This window comes from Monodelphis domestica, chromosome 3, assembly GCF_027887165.1.
Source record: "Monodelphis domestica isolate mMonDom1 chromosome 3, mMonDom1.pri, whole genome shotgun sequence".
NCBI lineage: Eukaryota > Metazoa > Chordata > Mammalia > Didelphimorphia > Didelphidae > Monodelphis > Monodelphis domestica.
In genome coordinates this window covers 506706893-506732968 of record NC_077229.1, presented here as the reverse complement: position 1 = coordinate 506732968, position 26076 = coordinate 506706893, and the positions used below count along the sequence as shown (strand labels likewise).

Sequence of the window (26076 nt, the reverse complement as noted above, 5' to 3'; positions counted from 1 at the left end):
TTTAATTTTAAGAGTGAAATACTAAGGGGAGAATTAAATTCTTCTCATGGTCAATGTCCCTTGATTTTCACTGCAAAGTAATAGGAAAAGACCAGAACAAGATACAGATTTTGAAATGAAAACATGGAAACCAAAAGAAAACCTAGATGGGGCAGCTACGTGACTCAGTGGATTGATATCCAGGCCTAGAGATAGGGGCTGGGTTCAAATTTACCTCAGATACTTCCTACCTCTGGGACCCTGGGCAAATTGTAGCTGTCACTTGACGCTGAGAAACTTGGGTCTAAATGATGTCTACTCAACCTACTCTACCTCAGACATGTCTGAAATGAACTAAATAACAAGAGAAAAGTATACAAACTTAGAGGTAAGAGTGTGGGGAATAAGTATCAGCTAAATAAATAAATCAATCAACAAACAAATAAATAAATAAATAAATTGGATGCACTCTTGTCTAATCTGGAAAAAGCAAGGTTAAACATTCATACACAAACACAAATATACATAGAGTTTGGTGTAGAAATATATTAAATTTAACAGAGAAACAGATTAGGATAGGGAATTTCCTCTTCAGAAGGAATTTTCTTAAGTATAACCAATTTTCTGATTCTTAAGGGGTCAGAAAAAAGGGAAAGAAAAAAGTAAGATCAAAGAGTTGAAAACTAAGCAAGTATCAATAAATGTTTTTCCTCCTTTTTTTTAATTAGGGAAGGAGGGATGGGTAAATGAGAGGAGTTGTTAACAGTAGTGATAGAAAAAAAGCCATTAAAACATTTTATAAAATATTCAGGAGGGGCAGAATGATGTCCAGAAGGAAGCCCAGGCAAGCAAAACAATTTTGAAAATGACATGGAAATTCATTTTATACTTTTTTTTTATGAAAGCAAACAATATAAAATAAAGATTCATGGCCTCCATGTGTGTAATTCTCTGTGTTCTGTTGTATATACAGAAATGCTATTTTTTGTGTTTAGGTTCTTAAAACATTTTTTGAGTTACCACATATAACATAATATAATTGTACCACATATAACATAATATAATTGATAATACAGCAATAATATAATACATGTGATTTGTTTTACATATGTAAAAAGTATAATGAATATGCTTATCCAAGAGAAATAAATTCTCACATTATTTATGTCCAAAAATCTATACCTCATTGATTTTTCTAAGAGGGAAAAAAACAGAGAGATAGATGCTCAACATCTTTATATTTGCCAATGTTTTCAAGGATTAAAGCACAAAGTACCCACCAAAGACCCTTTGTCAATGGGAATCACCCACACCTTCAAGTTCCCCCATAGAGTGAGCAGCAGAGCCAGGATACAAATTGGACTTTAGAAGAGCAGAGTTCAATATGCCCATCTAATGGGTAAAGGGAGGATTGAAATAAGATTGCTCAACATGGATGGGAAACTAACCACAGTGAAATTCTGGCATTCCAACTACAATTTATCCTGACCAAGAAACACAAGTGATGCAGCTAAAAACACTGTTGTAGCCTTCGTGAGAGTGTTTTCCATTGGGTTCAAATATCAAAAGAGCCATGTATAAAAGATGGAAGCATCAGCAATGAAAAACACACAAAAGAGGCACCACCCCATCCATATGCACACACACTCACATGAGACAGACAGAGAGACAGAGACAGAGAGATAGAGACAGAGAAGAAAGAGACAGTGATGGGACAGAGACAGAGAAGAAAGAGAGAGGGAGAGAAGAGAGACACACATAGACAGAGTAGAAAAAGAGAGAAATGGAGAAGAGAAGAGATAGAGACCCAGAGAGAAAGTGTTAGAACCACTTAAAAAGACAACAAAGATATGGCTGAGGCAAGAAGCACAAGGGAGGATACCACCCCTGGCCTAAAGTTTTTGGATCACAGAGAAGATGATCTTGATGGCTTTTTCCTTTTCTCTTTTTTTCCTAGTCAATGAGAATGATTTTCATACTGGAAAGAGTCCAAATGATTAAACAGTGCCAGAGATAGAGGACAGCAAAGTAAAGCAATCAATATATTGTAAAGTGGATTCCAAATATTTAAGTAGTTTAATGTTAAGCTTCTAAAAGCCTGCAAAGGGCTTTAAAATGAAATCTCTGACTCCATAGTGTAAAAGGGCGTTTTCCTGTTGTTGTTAAAAGAGTGTGGGAGATCTTGATGTTATCTAGGTATCTTATACCAAGCAATCTTCAACAGGTTGGTTACGATTAGCTAATGGCACCAGAATTGGCAAATAGCTCTGAGGTCAAGAAGGTATGTGTAATGATGCTTCCTTTTATCACTATAACCTTAAGAGGAAAAGCATGTAGATAAAGTTAAGAAACATAATTGGCTCATGTGCAGCATCAAAGCCAAAGAAATTCAGGGTTAACCAGACTTCATGATTTGCAAACAGTCCATGAATGTTCTAATTCTGATGAGTGTGTGGTAAATGCTGTACACTGTAGGATCATGGCTATATTCTACGAATCTCTAAGGAATAAAACTGTATTTTGAGAGTCATTGTGGGCCAAAGGAAAAGGCAATAAATTTGAAGTCATGAGACCTAGGTTTGAATCCCAAGGGGACCAGGGGAAAAAGTCATTTACCTCTATGAACCTTGGTTTTCCCCATTTTCTGTGGTTCAGTGGGTCAGAGCATGGAGCCAATAGTCAGGAACACCTCAGATACTGCCTAGCTGTGTGACCCTTGGCAAGTCACTTAACCTCTGATTGCCCAACGAAAAGCATCCATTGGAGTGGGAAATGGCACACCATTTCAGTAACCTTGCCAAGAAAACTCCATAGACAACTATGGCCCATGAGGTAACAAGAATTGGACATGATTAAACAATTGAACAATAACAACAAGATCAACAAATATATCATTTAAGAAGTGTTTCGCTAACTGCCAGGCAAGGGGCTATTAATAGAAACTCAAGACTGACAATGTTGACCTCCAGGAGCTTACCTCTTAAAAGAATGATTTATACAAGATGATTTCTAAAGTCTGTTTGAGTTCAATGAATTGTATTTGAATTTGAGTCAATGGATCTATCGTTAATTCATAAATAAAGGAAATCTTGCCAAGAGGACAGTAACATTTATTTATTAAAAACCTTACTTTGTACTGATTCTAAGGCAGAAGAATGGTAAGAGAGAGGCAATTGTAGTATAGTAACTTTCCCAGGGTTCACACAGTTAGGAAGTGTTTGAGTCCAGATTTGAACCCAAGTCTTCCTGATTCCAAGCTTGAGACTCTATTTATAATGTTACTAGCTGCCCAATAGTAACATTTATTAAATCACCTTCCACTGAGAACAAAGATGAGGCAAGAGAACTCCTTAAAGTGGGACCTCATGAACTTCCTACCATTTGTCACCATACTCCTATCAGTGGCACTTTTGGTTATAAGTAGGAGAGGTGTACAAAACATTTGTGATGGGGATGAAATCATTATGTACTGCTTGAGTAAGGTCAAAGCTATCAGTATGGTTATTGTGTAGTATACCTAGTTTTGCTCTGCTGTGTAGATATTGAAGAATTCTGAAATACATGATTGGGACTAGGAATTTAATTTTTCTCAACTATTTGGAAAATGTATGCTGTGAATCATAAGACCTTGGAAGAATATGTTGAGGGATCACTGTCAATCTTCCATTATTATGGTGAATATCATCATAAAATCAATCAATCCCTCTTGGTGGTGGAGAGAAGAACACTAGCTTTTACCCTTACTATCATTTCCTTATCCTAGAATACTCAATAATTATTCTCATGTACTTGATACATTGATAAAGCTAACCAGAAATTATTTCTGTCCTCTAGGCACTTAAATTAAAATGAACATTGATGTGGATAATATGTGAAAAGACAGACAAAAAAAGCAAAATTCAAAAACTCTAAAAACAATTGGGCAGGTAAAATAGAACAACAAAATAAAATACAATAAAATAAAATGCAAAAAACATACCAGACAATAAATCAAGTGAATGAACACAGAAACTTGGGAGAGAAAGAGAGAAGGATTGGTGTTGGATCTTGTCCATGTTACCTTCTTTTCTGAACCTTTCTTTTCCTTTAGGACTTTGAAAAAAAAAATTGGAACCACTTGTCTTCTTTTTCAAAACCTGAAACCAGAAGACCAATATTTCTCTTCTCTCCCAAACTCTTACCAACTCCGCCTCTCACTGTGTAAAGGAAAACAAAAGCAAGTTTTGGACTTTCTGCCAATCAGGTGCAACAAACAGTAGTTGGAATGTTAGAAAAGATATTGACAAGAATGGGGGGGGGGGCAACTGGGAGTGGCAGTTGGTCTCCTCTCACTTGATTCCTGGCCCTTGAATTGGAAGGAGCCTCTCTCCCTGTTGCTGGATAGAAGTGCCTCTATTCTGGAATTTCCTAACTGTGTGCTCTACCTGGATCCCTGTGATCATGTTCATCAGACAAAAGGACTTAAGGGAAGCAGTTTTGGATTGTAAGGATAGTCTTTAGGGGCATCAGCCCAAAGAGACAGGCCCAACCAGCTCTGAAAGTCAGAACTTTTCTTCTTCTTGCTGTCTACTCCTAAGACTTTGAACTTAAGAAAATTAGCACAGATCAGCATAGACAGGAATAAAGAAACCCTCTACCAGCCTGTGAGGCCTGACCTCAGCTCAAAGGCTGAGAGAGACTCAAACCTCATCTAGGGAAATCCCTCTTCCCTCTTTCCTGATACTTCCTCAATCCAAACTTGTTATTAAAATTTATCTATATTTAAATAACCATAGTCAGATAAGAAAACTATCATTTCAGGGGACATAGAGGGAACTGAACCTCAGGACAGCCATTCAACCATAGACAGTCCTTATTGGACCCCAGCTGGGTGACCTTGGTCTGGGGGAGGCTTGTCCCTCAGGAGGGTCCGTGCTTACCTGCTCTGGGGTATCTTCCACATCAATCCAATAGAGAAGACATTCCCATAGGCTATCATAAGTGGTCCATTTCTCGGGAACCCCATTTTTCAAAATAGCCTCTCAGCAGGGGGCATTTCTCTCCTTTTACTTCACCAGCAGCTAATTCCCTCTCTCCCTTCAAACCCTCCATTCCCTGTTTCAAAACCTTCAGTATCCCTGTTCTTCAATCGCTACCCATTTTTCCCTATAAACATTATATCACACAGGCACAAACCAATGAATAATCTATCTCGATCATGTTTAACGTTCCACAGTCTTGGTCCCCCACATCTTCAGTCTTACCCTCTAAGATTACCTTCTAAAGGCCAAGGATGATTTCTGACTATTTGTACCTCCAGCTCTTAGTGCAATACCTGGGACATAGTGCTTAATAATTGTTAGTTGGTTGATTTCTCATTTATTTTCAGGGGACTTCAGTTTTATCTTTTTTTTATTTTATCTTATTTATTTCCCATTCTTTGCTACCACAATACATTTTGTTAAGAATATTTTGGTACATGTGGGACCTTCTGTTCTGTTTTTGACCTCCTTGTGTGTATATGTCTGGCAATAGATCTCTAGATGAAATGAAATATGAATATGCTACTTTTTTGGCAAAATTCAAAATTATTTCCTAGAATGATTAGCCTAATGTACAGCACTACCAATAGCTTTGAGTGTTTATCTTCTTGAAGTCCTTCCTTCCAGCACTCATTATATGCAAATTAATATAATTGCTGATTATGAGGTAAGACCTCAGAATTATATTAATTTGCATTTCTCTTATAAGTGATGGGGGGGGGGCAGCTGGGTGGCTCAGTGCATTGAGAGCCAAGCCTAGAGACTGGAGGTCCTAGGTTCAAATCTGGCCTCAAACACTTCCCAGCTGTGTGACCCTGGGCGAGTCACTTAACCCCCATTGCCTAGCCCTTACCACTCTTCTGCCTTGGAACCAATACACAGTATTGATTCTAAGATGGAAGACAAGAGTGGTTGTTGTTTTTTTAAATACACAGTATTGATTCCAAGACAGAAGGTGAGAGTTTAAAAAAAAAGTGATTTGAATCTTCTTTCATATTGTTGTTAATGATTTTCAGCTCTCCCACTGATAACAATTTGTTAATTTCCATTGATCTTATATTTGTTGGAGAATGGATCTTGTACTTGTATTGGATTGCTACCTCAGGTATCTTAAATATCAGACTTTATTAGAAATAATTCTTGAAAAGACTTTGTTTATGCGAAACTTTTCAGTAACCTATAATAAAAATAACCTATTTTATCTAAAGTGATCACTTCCACCTCTTGTTTTGTTAAGAGCTCTCTTATAGCTAAAGTTTAAAAAGATTCCTTATAGGATCATAGCTCTAAAATGATAAGGAACTTTAGAAAGAAGCTATTTAGTCCAATCCACTCATTGTTCATATAAGGAAAATGTTAAATAAGAAGTTAAATAATTTGACTAAGATTACAGAGCTGGCAAATGTCAGAGGGGGAATTCAAAGTTGGGTCTGCCAAGCTATGAATTGCCTATTCTCTGTATTGCACTATGTTATTCTCATCCATTTTCTGCCAAGTCATTAAAAAAATCATCTTGTTGTGGGGTGCAGAGGTGCACCCCTGGGGTTCGGAAAGGATACCTTTTTGCAAGAATGCAAGACTCCAAAACTTAGCTTAAAAACAGAAAGAGAAATTTATTAATTTAGGAGGTAATGTTGAGATGGGCCAGGATAGCAAGGTGGAACAGCAAGATGGGGAGCAGTTCCTTGGGAGGACAGCATGGATGGAAAGGCTGTCCTCAAGACAACATCAGTTCTGGGGTTTTTATACTCTTTACAACAGTGTTAGTCACTCAAGCATTAGATGAGGTAGGGTGATGCTCTGATTCTTTAGTTTTAGGGAACAAACAGATGTCTGATAGGATCGAGGTGTGGCCCGGAGGTGCCTCTTCCTGTCCATCTTAAATCTAGAGAACAATCAAGGGGGATAAACATCTCAGGACCCTAGTGGGGTCATTGTATGTCTTTAGGCTCAGAGTCATGAGGATGTAAGGGAGCAAGGGGATTTCCCTGATAATAGTTTGCCTGAGTTTCTGGGGGTACAGTGCCCATGTCAATCTGTCAATCTGGCCTATTATATTTTGGTCACCTATTCATTTAGAAATTATTGTGGTACGTGCTATCCAATGCTGAAGTAAATCTTTTTTTTTTTTTTGGTTGGGGAGAAGCATAAATGGATTTCCCATTTTGTAGAGTCTAGGAACCTTGGCCTAATGGGATCTGATGAACCCAAGTTTCAGGACTAGCTTATAGGTTGGAGACCTCAAAGCTTGTACTTGTTCCCTTTTCCCATGGAATCTACCCTGAAGGGAATCTCAGGCCAGCAGTTTCAGACTGAGTGGGAGACCCTCAGGGGAATGACAATTCTAGTTGGGTGAGACTAAGCATATGCTAAGGACCCTCTTTGTTTTAGTTTGTCTCCCCTATTGTATCCCACCCTTTCCCAAGAAGATCCACACTTGGGAGGAACCATCCTTTAGTATCTATTGTAAATAGCCCTTTCCCTTACACCCTAGCCTCTAGCTCTGATTTCCTTTCCCAAGCTCCATTGCATCCTGTCAATGTAGTTTGAACACTCCCATTTTCCTTGTAGCTACAGTGATGTCAATCATCCTTCCCTGCCCCTGGACTCCCCAAATGGTATAGAGGTCCCCCAAATTCTTTTGTTCCCTGGAGTTGTCGTCTAGCATGGTGACACTCCCAGGGGTCAGTGACCAGAGCAGCCAGAGTTCAATCCTTGGACTCTGTGCAGTCCTGTGTGGTGCGCAGCTCTGTGTCGAGACCTACTAGTGCTGAACCCCTTTTGCCCTTGATTAAAGAGTGATTTTGACTATTTAATAGTTCTGTGTTTTTTCCCAGTTAACACATTTCTATTATTACATTTGTAGATTTCACTCCTCCTCTTGTGGAAGAATTTAATTTTTGCTTTTGGTGCTTCTAATATTTTTTGAAACCCTCACCTTCTGGCTCGGAATCAATGCCAAGTATTGGTTTCAAGGCAGAAGAGTGGTAAAGGCTAGGCAATGGGGGTTAAGTGACTTATCTGGGTCATATAGCTAGGAAATATCTTGTCAACATGGAATCTAGAAACCCTAAACTTGTAACCCAAGTTTTAGAACTAGCTTGTAAATTGGAGACCCCATTCCTGTGAGAATCCACCCTGAAGGGAATCCCAGGCTAGCAGTTTCAGACTGAATAATGGACCCCAAGGTAAAAGACAATCACCATCAGGTGGGGCCAAGCCCAAACCAAGTGACTCTTCTTGTTCCAAGAAGCCTCTCCCACTTTTATCACACCCTCCTTTTGAGGATTGAATTCGGACCTTCCGCTTACAAGAGTAGGGCAGGGATCACCAGTTGAGGTCCAGTTTTACCCCTTTCCTTTACCATGATCACTTGCTTTTCCTAAGCCTAGGGAATCTCACCTTTGGTTTTATGTCCTCTTTACCAGCCTGACTACTGCCTTGTCACCTCAGACCTAGTGGGATACAGTTCTTGGAAACATAACTATTCTGGAAGGCAAACTCCTAACTAGTCTATTCTTCCCAAAGTCCATTAAAAGGTGTCCCTACCCTCTTCTCTACTAGCAAGGTTTTAAAAATAGCATCCTTTCATTTCCCTTTCTAGGATGAAACCTAACTCCCAATTTTCTTCCCTAGTCCCTTTTATCCATTGCTTTCCCACAGCCTTGAGCTTTGGCTTCACATTTCCCCACTTGAGTGACTTCTCACTAATTAGTTCTTCCTCATCCTCAAAAAAGATATTGAGTCACTCACAAAGAACTATAGGATTTAGTCACTATAATATTAATTCTTCTTCCTTCCCAACATCTAATTCAAGACACTTTGCTGTCTTTTGGAGTCAAGCTTTCAAGCCCAGTAAGGAGGAAGAGAACTCCATAAAATCAAATCATCTGTGTTGTTTTTTACCTGAGTTCCCTGAGGCACACTTATGCAAGGCTCCCACAATACCCTTACCCAAACGAGTTTCTCAACTGTTAGGGAGACTTGCCCCTGAGCCCACATATCCTTCCTAGTAACTGAAATTTCATGTAAGGTTTCATTCTTAATACTCATCTTCTCTACTAGCCCCTCGCTGGAGGAGAGAGGCCAAGCTAGCTGCATTGCAGCCGCCACGGCGACGCTCCACTCCTCACCGACTACAATGGCGGCTCCAAGCCCAATCGGTGGTAGCAGGAGCGGCTCTCCTAGCACCCTAGGGCCCCCCTGGCCAGGCCACACGGCCATCAGCAGCATGCAGGGTAAACGCAAAGCATTGAAGCTGAATTTTGCAAATCCACCTTTCAAATCTACTGCATGGTTTACCCTGAATCCTTCAGGAGTCCAAAACCCACACATAGAGAGACTGAGAACACACAGCATTGAATCATCAGGAAAACTGAAGATCTCCCCTGAACAGCACTGGGATTTCACTGCAGAGGACTTGAAAGACCTTGGAGAAATTGGACGAGAAGCTTATGGTTCTGTCAACAAAATGGTCCACAAACCAAGTGGGAAAATATTGGCAGTTAAAAGAATTCGGTCTACAGTGGATGAAAAAGAGCAAAAACAGCTACTTATGGACTTGGATGTGGTGATGCGGAGTAGTGATTGCCCGTATATTGTTCAGTTTTATGGAGCACTCTTCAGAGAGGGTGACTGTTGAATCTGTATGGAACTCATGTCTACCTCGTTTGACAAGTTTTACAAATATGTATATAGTGTATTAGATGATGTTATTCCAGAAGAAATTTTAGTCAAAATCACGTTAGCAACTGCGAAAGCACTAAACCACTTAAAAGAAAACTTGAAAATTATTCACAGAGACATCAAACCTTCTAATATTCTTCTGGATAGAAGTGGCAATATTAAACGTTGTGATTTTGGTATTAGTGGACAACTTGTGGACTCCATTGCCAAAACAAGAGATGCTGGGTGCAGGCCATACATGGCACCTGAAAGGATAGACCCAAGTGCATCGAGGCAAGGATACGATGTCCGTTCTGATGTATGGAGTCTGGGGATCACACTGCCTTACAAAGGATGAATCCAAAAGGCCAAAGTATAAAGAACTTCTGAAACATCCCTTTATTTTGATGTATGAAGAACGCACAGTGGAGGTTGCATGCTACCTTTGTAAAATCCTGGATCAAATGCCAGCAACTCCCACCTCTCCCATGTATGTTGATTGATATTGCTGCTACGTCAAACTCTAGGAAAAGGGCTGAGAGGAAGCAAGATGTAAAGACTTTTCATTCATCACAGTGTTTTTAATGCTTGCCCAGACACCATGTGCAATAAGTTTGGTGTTCATTTCCATCGTGTCTGTATACTCTTGTCACATAGAAAGTGCATCCCTATAATACCTGATTGATCACACAGTGTTAGTGCTGGTCAGAGAGACCTCATCCTTCCCTTTTGTGATGAACAGATTCATGATATATGGAAGCCAATATAATTGATTTATTGACGGTGATTGGATTGCATTTTAAATTCATTTATAGACTCAAAACTTGGAGATGCAGCTACTAGAATGGTGTTCTCAAATTCCCCCATGTTTTAAGAAGGAGGCAACATAGAAGTGCCATATGTGAATGTAGAGGTGTAGGATTGAATGAGAAGAACTGACAAGGTGGCCATTGAGACATAGCGCCTTCTGAAGTTGGACAACAAAAGAGGAATTTACTTTCTTCACTAAGTGCAATAGTTTACTGATTTGATGTTCTGTTGCTTTCCAGTCAACGTGTATGTTCTGGGAATAGTGTGCTCAACTGAATTTCCTGTTTATGAAATATATAAATTAGAATGACTGTCTTTACCCAAAACAATGTTGCATTGAAAGGGACTAACATTAAAACCCTGAGACAGGACAGAATGTGTTCTTTTTCTCCTTTCCCAATATAACCTTTCTTCATTGGGAAGATCCAGGAACCTGCCAATTGTCAGAGAAGGTGCTGACCCAAAGAATCTTTGATTTATTAGAATTCAGTGTGCTGCCAAAATGATGTTCCACCTACCACAGACCCCCAGAACTCTGAAAGAAGAGAAAATAGTATAAAGGACAAAGTTGAACAATTGGAAAAAAAAAAGCCCAAGGCTTTCTCCCAGGGAACTTAGAGTGAGACTCCATTTCTGACTCTCCTTTGTTCCAGATCTTTTCCAAACAAAATGCAGTTCTAGAGAAAAGAAACAAATTTCTTTGGTTGATTAGGTAGAAGTTTGTTTCCTACAAACAGCCCAAGATTTGCTTCTATTCCAGAGCTTCAGTTCCTAAAATATTCACTTAATATGCTGTCTATGGTTGCTTTGTTATCATTTGCTTAATCTGCTATTTGAACCTTGTATCTTGTGTGAATTTTATTTGCTCAAAATCCCTAAAAATAACCATTAGTCCCCAATATGTCATATGATAGATTTTAATATTATAGAAATTGGAAAATATGGCACACTGGATAAATGTGATAAAAGAATTAGAGATAAATTGGGCCAGAAGCTGGTTTGAAATGGCTTCCTAGAATTGGAATTCTTCATGGATGAGAAAAGTTCAAGGATGGAAAGTATCAGAAAGGCATTTAAGTCTTCTGCCTTTTTGCTAACAGTTATCAGGCAGGTTCTCTTTAGGTGACAACTGTGTACCTTCTCTTTATATTGCGTGTAGCAAAATTATTGTGCATGGTTACAGGCATGATAGGGTATGTATTAGACATGATCAAGTCTACAGGGGATATATACCATTACAGAACTAAATGATGGCAGCAATTGCTTATTTTCCCAGGGCTTGTGGTGGACATTAATATTAGAAAATGGAACAATAAAGAAAGAATGGTGCTATTGGAAGTTACATGCCTGTAATTTCACAATTTAAAAATGGTTCTTCCTTTTTGGTTATTATGTGTACTTGTTAGAGACATGAGAAAGGACAGGATGTGTGCCTTCCTTCATTATAGCCATTGCCCTTTCCTGCATCTCTACTGAGAAGAGTGTTCTTCTCTGTTGTCAACTTCTTCCTGTCTGGTTCAGCACGTGGTCACTTTGCTATTTTGCTAATAATGGAGATGAAAGCAATTCTGACTGTCTGGAGCTATTCTGACCATTCTCTCATGTGGATGATCTTAGAAGAGGCAATTTATTAGTGTATTAATCATAGATTATTATAAACTATTAAGGGCAAGGAGTTTATTACAATGTATCTATTTTTTAAAAGAAGGGGTATAGTGTTCACAGACTGTGAAAATAGTGTAAGAACTGTACATTGTGAGCTCTGGTTATTTTTTTTCTTGTACTATAGAAAAATGTATAAAAATGATCAAAAAGCTAATGTGCAGGGATATTGCCTTATTTGTCTGTAAAATGGATCTTAGTAACATATCTGCTTCTCAGAGCTTTGGAATATTTTATCCTGTATTCTGGTTTGAATTACTTCTCTATTTAAGATATATCATGGAATCGAAGTGTTTATATCACAGTTCTATCCTTTTTGCCTGCAGGTCAGTTGTAATAAATCTAGGATGTGATAATGAAAAAAAAAATACTCACCTTCTCCTTTGGGTTGTAAGCCCACTACATACCCAGCTGTCATGTATGCTATCTGTGGCACATTGGGGGTACTAAGAGCTTTATGATTCCAGCCTAATAAAATTTTCACTTGTTCAAACCTACAGTTGTCAGTTCTTCCACAAGCCTTCTGGCTCTTGTCAGTCTTTAATAGCTTAACTCCCTTTTTTGGCCTTTCCCTTCCTCAGTCCATTTAAAAAAAATTTGACTATAAATCTAAAATTTTATTTAATTGCTTAGTTTTTTTCTTGATAAGAACTCTGTTTTGCTTTTATTTTTTGTCACGTTCAGAGTATTTGCAGATCAAATGTCCCAGTCATCTCTGCTTTTTTTTCCCACTGTAGGAATACTACAAATGCTTCTTTGTTCAGTCCCCCACCCCCACCCCCATGGTTAAGTTCAGCTTTGCAGGACCAGTTTCAACTATATTTCTTTTCCTCTTTTTTTTTTGGAATGGCCAATTCCATTGTTTTTTTCAAATTTCTTGAGGTGGTAGAGTAGTCCTAAATTATTAGAATAATACTTTCATAGCCAAAGGCATTTTTAAAAATTGTTTGCAGAATCTGTTATTGAAATTGTGAAATGGCCATTACATTTCTGAGGATTTCAAGCCTTGAGTTTTTCCTCCTGAAGGTGATCTGTGGAAGCAATTCATCAGCACTTTATTGTCTTTATTCAAGGGTTCTTGGAAGTTTTTTTTAATTACTTCCTACATTATAGTGTAGAAATAAGGGGTTATTAGTAGAATCTTATCCATTGATTTCCCCCATTCAACCTGATGAAATTACTAGATATAGGGATCATAGAATCATGGATCTAGACTACATGGAAAAGACCTAAGGGGCTAATTAGTCTAACCCTGTCTTTTTACAGATGAGGAAGGCTCAGGAATTGGCCATTTGAAAGGAAGTATAAAGAAGTGGTTACACTTAACTCTTCTGAAAAGTGTAAAAAAATTACATAATCTTTAAAAAAGTATATATATATATATGCATATATATATACATTTGATCAACAAATATATATGTATATGTGTGTGTGTTTTCTCCCTCTCATACCCCTCAATTCAGGAGGAAAAAAACCCATCCAAAACCTTTACAGCACATATGCATAGAAAAGTAAAATAAATTCTCATATGGGCCAAATTAAAGAATGTATCTAATTCGTCATAGTCCATTACCTTTATGTCAGGTAAATGGGCATTCTTCATCATTAGCCTTCTAGTATCAGGATTAGTCAGAGTCCCTAAGCCTTTCGGAGTTGTTTGTTTTTAAAATGTCACAATTATATCAAATTAAAAAGGTTTTGTACAAACAAAACCAATGTAACCAAAATTAGAAGGAAAGGAACAAACTAGGAGAACATTTTTATAACAAAACTTTCTGACAAAGGTTTAATTGCCCAAATATATAAGGAACTAAGTCAAGTCTACAAATGGTCAAGGGACATGCATAGGTAGTTTTTACATGAAGAAATCAAAGCTATCAATAAGCACATGAAAAAGTGTTCTAAAAAGTGTTCTCTTGAGCAGAGAAATGCAAATTAAAACAACTCTGAGGTACCACCTTACACCTAACAGACTGGTCGATATGACAGCAAAGGAAAGCGATAAATGTTGGGGGGGATGTGGCAAAACTGGGACATTAATACATTGCTGGTGGAGTTGTGAATTAGTCCAACCATTCTGGAGGGCAATTTGGAACTATGCACAAAGGGCTTTAAATGAATGCCTGCCCTTTGATCCAGCCATAGCACTGCTGGGCTTGTACCCCAAAGAGATAATGGACAAAAAGACTTGTACAAGAATATTCATAGCTGCACTCTTTGTGGTGGCCAAAAATTGGAAAATGAGGGGATGCCCATCAATTGGGGAATGGCTGAGCAAATTGTGGTATATGTTGGTGATGGAATACTATTGTACTCAAAGGAATAATAAAGTGGAGGAATTCCATGGGAACTGGAGCAACCTCCAGGAATTGATGCAGAGTGAGAGGAACAGAACCAGGAGAACAATATACATAGTGACTGATACGTTATAGCACAATCAAGTCTAATGGACTTTTTTTATCAGTAGCAAAGCAATGACCCAGGACAACCCAGAGGAACTTGTGAGAAAGAACGCTCTCCAAATCCAGAGAAAGAACTTTGGAACCAGAAATGCATTAGGAAAATATATGATCAACCATGTAGTGTAATGGGGATGTGATTAGGGGTTTTGATGTGAAAAGATCACTCTAGTGCAAATATGAATAACATGGAAATAGATTTGTACTCCTGGTCCTGATTATTTCCCTCTGCATCAATGTAAACAAGTCTTCCATGGTTTCTCTCACTGGTGATATCATCATTTCTTACAGCATATTTATATGTGCCATGGCAATTGATGATCATGCACTCCTCAATCTCTGAAGTGACCCATTTGTACTTTTTAAAGGGTTTACTCCTTTCATATTACATGTAGGTAGTGCAAAGGAGGTATAAAGGAGTATTTGCGTATTTTTACTCCTTTAAAGAAGTTTCTCATCTTAAACATCTTTGCCTTTAGGAATTGTGAATTCAGTCAGTCTGGGTGCTAAATTGTAATAAGGGACTATTTTGATCGGTACTGGATAACTAAAGATCAGGCTGTTACCTACTCCTTCCTCCCTTCCTCCCTTTTCCTCCCTCTCTTCAGCCTCCCTTTTCCTCCCCACTCCCTTCCTTCTTCTTCTTCTCTCTTCTTCTTCTAAATCAACTCAGGGTGAATTTATGATGTCTCAAATGAAATACTCTTTCCTCTTCTTTATCTTAAGTAAGGGGTTTATTTGGGGAAGACAGGAAAGGATAAGAAATGGAGGTAAGAGGGTTGGGGATTTTGCTAATACTACAATGAGTCTTAGGTTGGAGGATGGTGGAATATTTCAGTTAGGAGAAATTACTGATAGATCTGGAAGTTCAGTCACTATCACAACAGAGCAAATCAGATAGAGAGAGATCTGGACTTTTGCCCTTTTTTCTTCTTTCATTTCAAAGTGAAAGACCACCTTCCTTTCTTCAGTCTCCAAAGTCAAGAGAAAAACACCCTTCTCCCTCTTACAAGCCCAAAAGTTCCAGCCATCAGTTGTTTGCCTCCAACTGCTTCTCTTGGTCAGATTCCAAATCAGAATACTCTTGTTTGAATGACAGGTCATCAGCTCCAGCTGCTCTTGTCTTTTTGCATGATTTCCCAATTTCTCTCTCTTCCACATCAGAAAACTTGAAAGAACTACAGGATAGACATTCACTAGGACAGCTAGGTAGTTTAGTGAATAGGGTGCTGGGTCAGATGTCAGAAAGACTCATCTTCCAGATTTCAAATCTGGTCTCATACAATTGTGTGAGTAGGTATATGACCTTGACCAAGTCACAACATGGTTTGCTTCAAGGTTCCTCAACTATAAAATGAGGTGAAGGAAATGGCAAACCACTCCACTATCTTTGCCAAGAAAACCCCATGTTGGATCATGGGCAGTAAGGCAAGACTGAAAAATGACTTAATAACAGCAATGAAGCCTTTCACTGATAAAGGATCAGCTCTAGCATTTCTGGCCTTACAAAGCTAGAGCAAAATGAGTAGTCTGTGTTCTCTAGTGGTTAAGAAGAAAGCCAGGGAGAGAGGAAGAACCCAGTTCTTGAAACAGAATTATTATTTGCTTTTTCCCTTGCACCTCTTCCAGAATGCAGTGGAGGGAAGGTGTTTTGGAGAGCGTCACAGTTTGAAATGACCAGTGGGCAGTTGATGATGTTGAAATGGTTCAGGAGAGGAAACAAGGCTAGAGTGATTGTGGTTTTAAACTTGAATTTTTTCTACTTGCTCAAAACCATCAGAGATTGCATTCTAGTGGCTGAATGTTTGAGAACTCAGGGTAATTTTCTTGTCATAGTTAGGCACTGGAGTAGACTCTAATATTATTTGGCATTTTCCCTGGGCTTAGTTGTCCTGATTGGTGGCTGAAAACTCAATGTGTTATATTTAGTTGGCTGTAGACCATGCTTTTTCTCCCATACTGGAACCTTCCAGAGACAACAAGGTCTCTATAGCATGAGCATATTGTCATCAAACTTGCTAGCAATGCTTCTTCACCCTCTGCAAAATAAACAAAAAACCCAAACCAAACAATAATCCATATTATTTTTGCTACTAGAAAAGGCATTAAAATTTTCTAGCTTTACTTAAATAAAAAATAAATTAAAAACAAATAAACCTTCCATCTTAGAAAGTTTCTGAAACCAGATTTGAATCAAGGTCCTCTCAATTCAGCAGCTAGGTAGCACAATGGATAGCACACCAGGCTTGGAGCTAGGAAGATCTGAGTTCAAATCCAGTATCAAACACACAGGTAGCTGTGTGATCTTGGGCAAGTGACTTAAGCCTTTTTGCCTTGGTTTCTCCATCTGTCAAATGAGCTGAAGAGGGAAATAGCAAACCCCTCCAATATCTTTGCCAAGAAAACACCAAATGGTGTCATGAGGACGGATTGAACAACAACAGAGACAAATCAAGCAGCATTCTATAGTTGTTATATCTACATAATGATATTTCATGTTTTTATATCACCACAGAATTTATAAAGCACTTTCCTCACAATATCTGTGTGAGACAGTGAGTAAAGTATAACTGTCCTTATTTTTTAGGGGAGAGCATTGAGGTTCAGTGAGGTCAAATGGCTAACTTGTAGCAAATATCTAGGATGTAAATCTAGGCTTTGTGGTTATAAATCAGGTACACTTCCTACTCTCTTAAGAAAAGTGTGCAAATGCAAAGAAGTATAATTTCAATAACTAGTACTTTATTCTTATGCCTTTACAAAATGCCCAGATAATAAAAAACTGCATAAATCTTCAGTTTCTCCTCAATGGAGAACTTTGTCACTTTTATCCCATCAAATGACTTAAATTTATCCTTCTTCATCACTGCTGCTCCACGCATCTTCAAATGCTGGATTTTTCTGGGTTTCAGCCTAAAAAGAAAAGGAAAGTTCTCATTTATTTTTCCCCTTTATTTAACATGATCAGAAGAAAGTAGTTAGTAAAATACGAGCACATTTTAACTTCTAACATGAAAGATAAAGTTGATAAAGATTCCTTAATTCAAAAACACGCTTAACTGTTAAGAGAACTGTACACTAAGTAGGTGACAGATGAAAGAGATGACACCATCAAGAAAAGCAGCTGATTTTAAAAAATATACACAAAATAACTTATACACCCAAGTGAGTACGGTCCCCTTCAAAGTTACCCCTTTGGCAAATAAAAGTACATTCATATCAATGATGCTGCTACAGCTCGAAATATCGTCTTTAGGGTCTTTGAATTGTCCTTCATGGGGGAGAATCCCCACTGTTTGAAAGTAGATTTGACCTTTGGAAATTGACAGAAGTAATTTGCTGCTTCATCAGGTTAATAAAACTGCAGTCAAGCTAGGCAATACTGTTTTTGGTAAAATAAGTAAATAACTAAATAAAATAAAACAAAACACACAAAAAAAACCAATAGCAGGGAACCACAAAAATAATAAAGTTTGGAGTCAGAGGATTTGAGTTAAAATCTGACCCTCTCACATTGTTTAAGTGATCTTGGAAAAATCACTTAACACCCTTGGGCGGGTTCCAGTTTCCATGTCAATAAAATGGAATTGGGGTAAGAGAGGCTTTGAGATTTCTTCCATTACTAGATTTGTGATCCTAAGATCCAATTTTTAAAAAAATCTCCCCTCTCTATAGCCTCTCTAGACAAATAGGAAGGACAAGGTTTATGTGGAAATAGTCTAGATCTGTCATCACTATTTCCAGGATTACCACTGTGAGTGCACCTCTGTGGGGAAGGACTAGGACCAGAGTTCCCCAGGAAAGGGCGAGGGGAGAAGATAAGAATCAAAAGACGCAGTGTGAGGTCAGAAGAGTCTCACCACTGGTGGCAAATGAGTACATTTAATGGAAGGTAGTTACATCTTTTAAAGGTACAGATCACAGAAAGTGAAAGCAATCATCTGTGAAAAGTCCTTGGGAAGATGTAACAAGAATTGTAGATATACCTGGGGTAAGATAATGATTCCAAATGCCATCCAGGTTCATGGAATAGTCAGCAACAACATGTCTTGTTATAAGAAGCCTAAAGAAGGTGAGGGAGAGGGCACTTGGACCCCTTCTCAGACAGACTCTGAACTATCAACCTCTTGGTAGGGCACTCAGATCTTTATCTTAGATGGGCTCTGAGTTATCAACCTCTGACATACCACCATGAGAGAATAAATCCTCATTATCACATTCTTGAGCTAGTTTAATAAGCATTTCACAGGTCCATCTGCCTTAGCTTCGCCAACTTGAGTCTATGTTCACAAAGCGGAAAAACAACACATCTTCCACACACCCAGATCTTTCTATGCGACTCCATTGCTCAAAAAAAAAAATCGTTAGGTTCTCATTGCCCACCAACTGAAGTTCAAATGCTTCTGTACAACACTCAATGCCTTCTACCAATTGTCACCTTTCATTTCCAGTTTTATTTCTTATTTCCTTCCAAATGTGCTATACTTTGGCCAACTGGATGACTGACTCTTGGCTCTGAAACATAATCTGGGTTCTCCTCCCTCTGTTCATGGTCATCTTCTCCATTTCTGATTTTTTACACTTTTGTTAAATGCCTTTAATGTCTTGTTCAATATTACCTCCACGCCCCCAAGGAGAATGCTCTAATTCATGATTAACAGTTAACACTTTTGTTGAATTCTCACAAATGTTGATCATATGATACTGTGTCTCATAACAATTTGGGTTTGTAGTTTCTTAACCCCCTACAGTCTTTTTAAAAAAAAAGCCTTACCCTCTGTTATCAGTAGATAAGACAGAAGAGCAGTAAAGGCTGGGTCACTGGAGTTAAATGACTTGCCCAGGGTCATACTGCTTAGAAGTATCCAAAGTTATATTTGAAGTCAGGTCCTCTTGATTCCAGGCCTAGTGCTTAATCACTGTGCTACCTAGCTCCCCTATTTAATAGTCTTCATCTTGGCCTTATGAGAACTCTTTCATAACTATTTGAGGACTACCAAAACAATCAGCTCCTTTTGGCTTATTATTGCCCTCAACCAGAGTTTACTGTAAAACATGTAGAAGAGTACTACCTAAATGTGAGTTATTAATAATAATGTATTCATAAAAGCATTCTACATATACATGTAATAGGTCTAGGGCTTGGCGTGGGACTTTGGAATGAACACTGACTCTGAAGTCAGAGGCTTTAGGTTCAAATCCCATCTCTGATGCTTATTATTTGGAACAATGTGAAAGCTGCTTAATTTCCTAAGGCTTTGTTTTCCTTATTTGCCTGACTGAGGGGATAGGATGGCCTTTGAGACTACTTCTAAATCTAGATCTATGATCCTTTATATGTTGTTTGCCTCCTTTCATTCCCCTTTAATAAACTCTTCAAAAAATTGTTAATTTCTGGCAGGTCTGAGAGGTTAACAAAAAAAGATAATAGAATCTGCTATTCATGTAGGTACTCTTTACTTGTGTGATTAAAACGAATCAGCCTTGACAATGGAAACTTTGTTTTTTCTTTTTCATCAAAATGTAATTACTTTGTCCCCCTGCCCTCCTACTACCACACCCACACCCACACATACACACATGCACACACAACACCTCCATGTAAGATTTGCCTGTAAAGACCATTGTCTGCAGAGACCATAAGTTCCCAAAAGGCAGAGATTGTGTATTGTGTCTCACTTGTAAATTGCTAATTGAAAAAGCACAAGGAACTGGTTGTTTTTCAGAGCGTAGGGGCATGATTACCAAAAGCATCTAGAACATTTAGCTCTGTCTGCATCTTTGGGATAAGGTGCACATGGATATGAGGTAGTTAAATAATTCTATATGTAATTGTCTTTCAGGTGAGTTTTCTAGTTCAGAGCATTCATTAATGCAATCTTGACCTAAAGACCAGAGAAATCCTTTACCATTCCAATTTTAAAGGGTAATTTCCTGATTTACAAAATTGAAATGTTAGCCATCTCAGTCCTCATGATTCTATGCCCCTGAAAAAAACACTACCCCTTCACTATAAAGCTAAACAATATTTATTTGTTAATATGCTTCCCTAATTTCTAAGAGCATTTGCTCAACACCTGAACTCAATTTAATTAATTTACTGCTTCTTTCATGGGCTGGACTCCATAGGTCAACTTGAGGAGAAAATGGACAAGAACTGCAGAGGATGAAGAAGCGCAGTCGGCTTCCTCTCAGCATCACGGGAGGGAACTTTTAAAGGTATGAGACCACAGATTCATTGGAGAACTGAGAGCTTCTTCCATCTACTATCTTCTTAAATTTTTTAAAGTGGAAATTTAGGTTTGTTGAAGTTGCTGAACAGACAAAGGAGGCGGATGGTTCTTTCTTACCTTGGTGGTGAAATGGTTTTGTTCTTACCCTAGGAGGAAAAGCTACAGCTCAAAAAGATTGGATTAATGATTCATGTAAGATGTTGGGGCTGTTAAATGTGGGAAGAGCCAACTAATAGTACGAATTCCTACACATCTAAACAGTTTTGTAATTTATATGTAATGCTGAGAATGAAGTCCTAGGTAGACAGACTTTTCTTTATATATAAACTACCTGACATCCATATTCTTACTGTAATGCCCATACCCACTGGAATCTTTCAAAGTAAGAATTGCTAATGGATATCACAGTAATTTATATTAACATGATATGGCATATGACAACAAGAGTCACCATAAAGTTATAATAATCTAATCAGAAGAATTTACAAGGAAACTATGTTTTCATACCCAAACCCGAAAGATGTCAAGTGTGACTTGTTTTATCCCCCAGCCCCCCCCATTATATCCTTTGCTTGTTTTACTTTATTTCTGCTGCTGTTATAAATGAAATGTCTCCAAATAAGCACTGGAAAAGGGGTTTTACTCTCAGAAGTGCTGATATAATTGTGTAACTGGGAAATAAACAGAAACTATCAGAGGCACACAGCTTTTTACTAAATTAAGCAATTTAATTTTCTTCCAATATCCTTTTTATACATAAGTCACAGTAGATTTACTTTTAATTTATTTTTATTGTTTTCATTTGGCAAGCTATTCTTATGCTATTTAACATGGTCTACTGTGTTATAACTTGAATTTAATATGTACAGTAGTTCCAACACAGTAGGATATACTTATTAAATAATAATGTAAAATAAATGGTTAACCTAAATTATTTGACTAGATTTTGTTTTTTCAAAGTAGAAAATTCACTCATTTGAGGCAGCTGTATGCTAAAACTGATCAAACCATAATAAACCAAATTAGACAGGTGTTGAAATCTGTAAGTAGTCATGTGGCATTTGGCCAGCCACTTGAAAATTCATCAACATGTGCTTTCTTCCTCCCCTTCATTTGGGATAAGGCCAAGACAAAACAATTCACAGGCTCAGTACTATGGCCAAGTATCTCAGTTGTAAATTTAGCCATGAAATATATTAAGTCAATAGCCTCATCCACATAGGCAATATATTACCACAAAAAAACCTCTTCCATCTTGATTGCTTAAATAATGCTATTTTCATTTAGGATCTAAATGCATGAATATATTTGATAGTAGCAAGCATTGTTCTGTACCAAATTTTCCTTCATTTTTACTTTGTAGAAATATATTCATTTTTAAACGCACCCTAAGGAAAGCTTAATTTAACTAAAGAAGATTTATTTCTAACCATGATCATTTGTATTATTAACTCTGTTGTCAAGTGTTATCACTTCTACTCTTTTAGACATTAGATCTTAATTCAGAAATTTAGCAGTGCCTTGATAATAAATTAGTATTATTTGGTAAAATGATCTTTGGTAAGCAAAACTATATTTTAAAAAGTAGGAAAAACAGATGTTATCATAACTTGAGACTGATGGTATGGTCCTTGAATGGCATTGGCCCTTCATAAATATTTTTGGAATGAATAAATGAAAAAACAAATCACATTTCATTACCATGCATTCATTCAGAGCACATCATTAAAGGTAGTGGCAACTCAATTTGGAAGAGAGGATACTCTGGAACTTTACTAGTCTTAAAAAGTCTCTTCAAAAGATATGAAGAAAGCATTGAAAAGAACCTGAAAAAATGTAAAACTGTGAATTTTAAAATCTCCATCTTGCTTGGTCTAGCACCCAAAATTGTGCACACGGGCATGTGCTAGTCAATGACAAATCAGCAATAACTAACTGCCCACCTGGGCTGTCCTAAGCCAAGCTTGAGCCACCATTGGCACTTGTGAGGCATAGGAAGTGAGGTTGGGAATAGCCTATGGAATTCGCTCACTTCCTGTGGACAGGACTAGAGGCCAGTTTGTGCAAGGAACTGGAGCAGAGAGGATGCCCGCAGATAGCTTTCCTTCAGATCGGTCATGTGAGTCAAGGACTGATTTTCCTTTCTACCTTGGCCTTAGGGCCTAATCTCCCTCTGGCTCGGCCAGAAGGTTGAGTTAACCCTTTTCTCTTTGCTCCTCTCTCCTTTACTCCCTGTCTTGTTTCCTTACTCCCAATATGATTAAACCAACATAAACTCCATTCTGACTTGAGTGTTTCATTTTAGGAATTTCATAAGTAAATTCCTTGGTGACCATAAATTAATATTATAACAATCTTAAAAGGTGATTTTTCACCACAACAAAACCATGCTAATAATCAGAGAAATGCAAATTAAAACAATATTGAAGTTATAATCTTGTGACCATTTATCTACCAAAGATACCAAAACATGAGGAAACTCACTGCTGGAGGGACTATGAGAAGAAACACATGCTCACTAATAGCTGGTATGGCTGTGAATTGGCTGAATTATTATGAAAAGCAAATTTGCATATCCATGCAAGAAAAGTTCCTAAACTGTTCAAACTCTTTGACTTGGAGATTTCCACTATTGAAGCCATATTGCCAGATGATTACTGACAGGAAGAAAAAACTCATATGCATGCATACTTCTGGCCTTTCTCTTTTACATTTTATCCCACAGATTTCAGTCAGATTCATTTTCACATTACATAATATTTTACATTTCACCTTAAATATGAGACCTAATTAAATTTTAAAAAGTGCTACTGCCTACATAAAAGTCTTCAGTCTACCTTTCATCAAGATGGCTCCTTGATTCCAGTAATTTAAGCAAGAGACAAACTACGTTGAAAATACAAGTTATCTTCTCTTAAGTCATTCTTTTTATAAGTCCAACTCCAACCTGGTTAACCCCTCTTCTTAGCTCAGCTTATTGGACCCTTTGGAACCTGAATTCTAGTGTCAACAAATTCTCCCTTCATCTCAAACTTTTCTTCAACAATTCTTCCATCTACTTGAAACAAGTGAAACCTAGATTTTTCCTGAGGATACCACATCTTTTGTAACCCTGACCACTGGTGGCCACTCATTCTCCCATTTCTCCTTACTCATAAGCCCTAGATGAGGGGCATCAGACTATTCATCTGTTACACCTCTCTTCTTTGAAATTTGTATAATTTCATGTAAAATCTATATCAGATTGCTTACCATCTCAGGGAGAGGGGGAGAAGTAGGGGGCAGGGAGTAAGGGAGGGTGGGAGGGAAAGAAAGAATTTGGAACTCAAAATTTATAAAAAATAATGTTAAGACTGTTTTTATATGTAACAGGAAAAATAAATTATTATTTTTTAAAAATCTGTGTAATTTGTCTATATTTTCTTCTTTTTCTGCCTCCAGCTCATTCTATTAATTAATTTCCTAAATGACTTTAAGACCTTATTCTCTACCACCATCTGGAGTCAAAGTCCCCTGGGACATCTAGATCATAGAATCCCTTCACCTCCTCAGTTTCCATAATCTCACCAACTCTTTCCACTTCAGCTGCACATCTTCATTGTCTCACTTTAGATCTTGTGATACTGCAGCATCCTCCAAGGCCCTGAATTTGAAAATTCCATTCTCTAATACTGTTAACAATTGTCTTTGAAAGAGTAGTTTGTTTAAATGGTATTATTTGATCCTCACAACTGTCCTTGAAGTAGCTATAATAGTATAGATCTTACCCCATTTTATATAAAAGGAAACTGATGGTCAAAACGGTTAAGTGATTTGTTTATGGTGACACAACTATTAAGTATCAAAGGTATGATTTGGAAACTAGCTCATTCCTGACTACGTACAGAGCTCTTCCCACTGTACCATAGATACTACCTTTAAACTACTGCTGATCTATCTACTTCTCTCATTGTCTTACTACGGCTACTGTGGCATCATTATAACCTCTGGTCTTTGGCATCTCTTCTTTTAGTGCATCTCGCCTGCTTGAGTCTTACTTTCATTCAAACCCAGTTATAACCCTTGGGGTGTGTCACTAATGATGTGCCAACTACCACCCTTGAATAACGCTGCCTTTGGGATTTCTCTCTTAAGACTACAATTTGCAGTAAAGGTGCTGGCTGGCATTATTAGAGGGAGTTTCAGGTCCTAGTCCTATTCCTATCTCTGTAAGTACGGAGCTACCACCAGAATATAAATTCCCTAGAGGGAAAGAAAGCACTTTGTCTTGGTATCTTCCTTCACAACTACCACTGTGTCTTAAAGATAACAGGTAATGAGTATACTTCTGTCGAAATGAACTGGATTCTACTTTTTAATTTGTTATAGGAACTTTAAAAAACACACCAAAAAGATATGATAGAACTAAGGGAAAAACAAAAACAAAATTGGCAGCTGTCCTCTGGTAACACGGATTCTTATTCATAGGAATAGGCTTATCTTTGGACTTTTTTAAGGTCATCACTTTCCCTCATCACCAGAAAATCACTCTAGTAATTCTTTGAGTCTATATTACATTTAAACTTGACATTGAAACAAGTCACAAGATAAATATATTGTAGCAATGTAGTAACTTTAATAGTATACAAAAGGGTAGAAATATTATATGTGCCATTATAGTTTACTTTAAAATTTAATCAAGAATCAAGTAATAACAGTCATGCACTAGAACCACTATCGAGAAAAGAAAATTTAAAAACAGAGAAGACACTGAAACTAGATTCATTAGTATTATCAAATTTGAAAGCTGGAAGGGCCTAAAGATCAGTGATCTCCAAAGCAGGAGCTGTGGCTTAACCTCCGGGACTGTGTAATGAACTAGTCTGAGAGTGGAAATACGGATCACATACCAGGATGTGTTGGTAAATGTTTAACAACTAGCTCGCCAAATATGTGTGTGTGTGTGCGTGCATACACACCCATACTGGATCATTAATATTTTCCCTATCAATTTCTTAAGTCTAAATAATCAGCAAACCAAATTAATCAAGTCTATATTTAGCATTTGCTGATTTCTGAGGTATAAATGTTCACACTGAAAATCTAACAACTCCCTGAGTTACAAGCTGTTTGGGGCTGGATCCAACATAAGTCTGTCATCCATTCTTCCTGTGATATCTTTAGGCTTGTCTTGAACATCTACCCTTATCCCCACATACTCCACAATTTAATCCTTTCCCACTGTCTTGCAAGCTACCAACAGCTTTC

At 37.8% G+C, this 26076-nt stretch overlaps 1 protein-coding gene and 1 pseudogene across 2 annotated transcripts in view; one reads left to right on the top strand and one right to left on the bottom strand.

Annotated features, from left to right (window-relative positions):
* The first annotated feature begins 9141 nt into the window (after positions 1 to 9141).
* Positions 9142 to 10367, top strand: LOC100032215 (dual specificity mitogen-activated protein kinase kinase 4-like; annotated as a pseudogene).
* A 6951-nt stretch (positions 10368 to 17318) lies between these two features.
* ERCC8 (ERCC excision repair 8, CSA ubiquitin ligase complex subunit) overlaps positions 17319 to 26076 on the bottom strand; it is a 76927-nt gene continuing 68169 nt past the window's right edge. For both annotated transcript variants that reach the window (XM_001381251.3, XM_007486372.2), the window contains one exon: positions 17319 to 17509. In XM_001381251.3, coding sequence (XP_001381288.1) covers positions 17447 to 17509 — 63 coding nt within the window. In that variant the 3' untranslated portion in view covers positions 17319 to 17446. The remainder of the gene's footprint in view (positions 17510 to 26076) is intronic.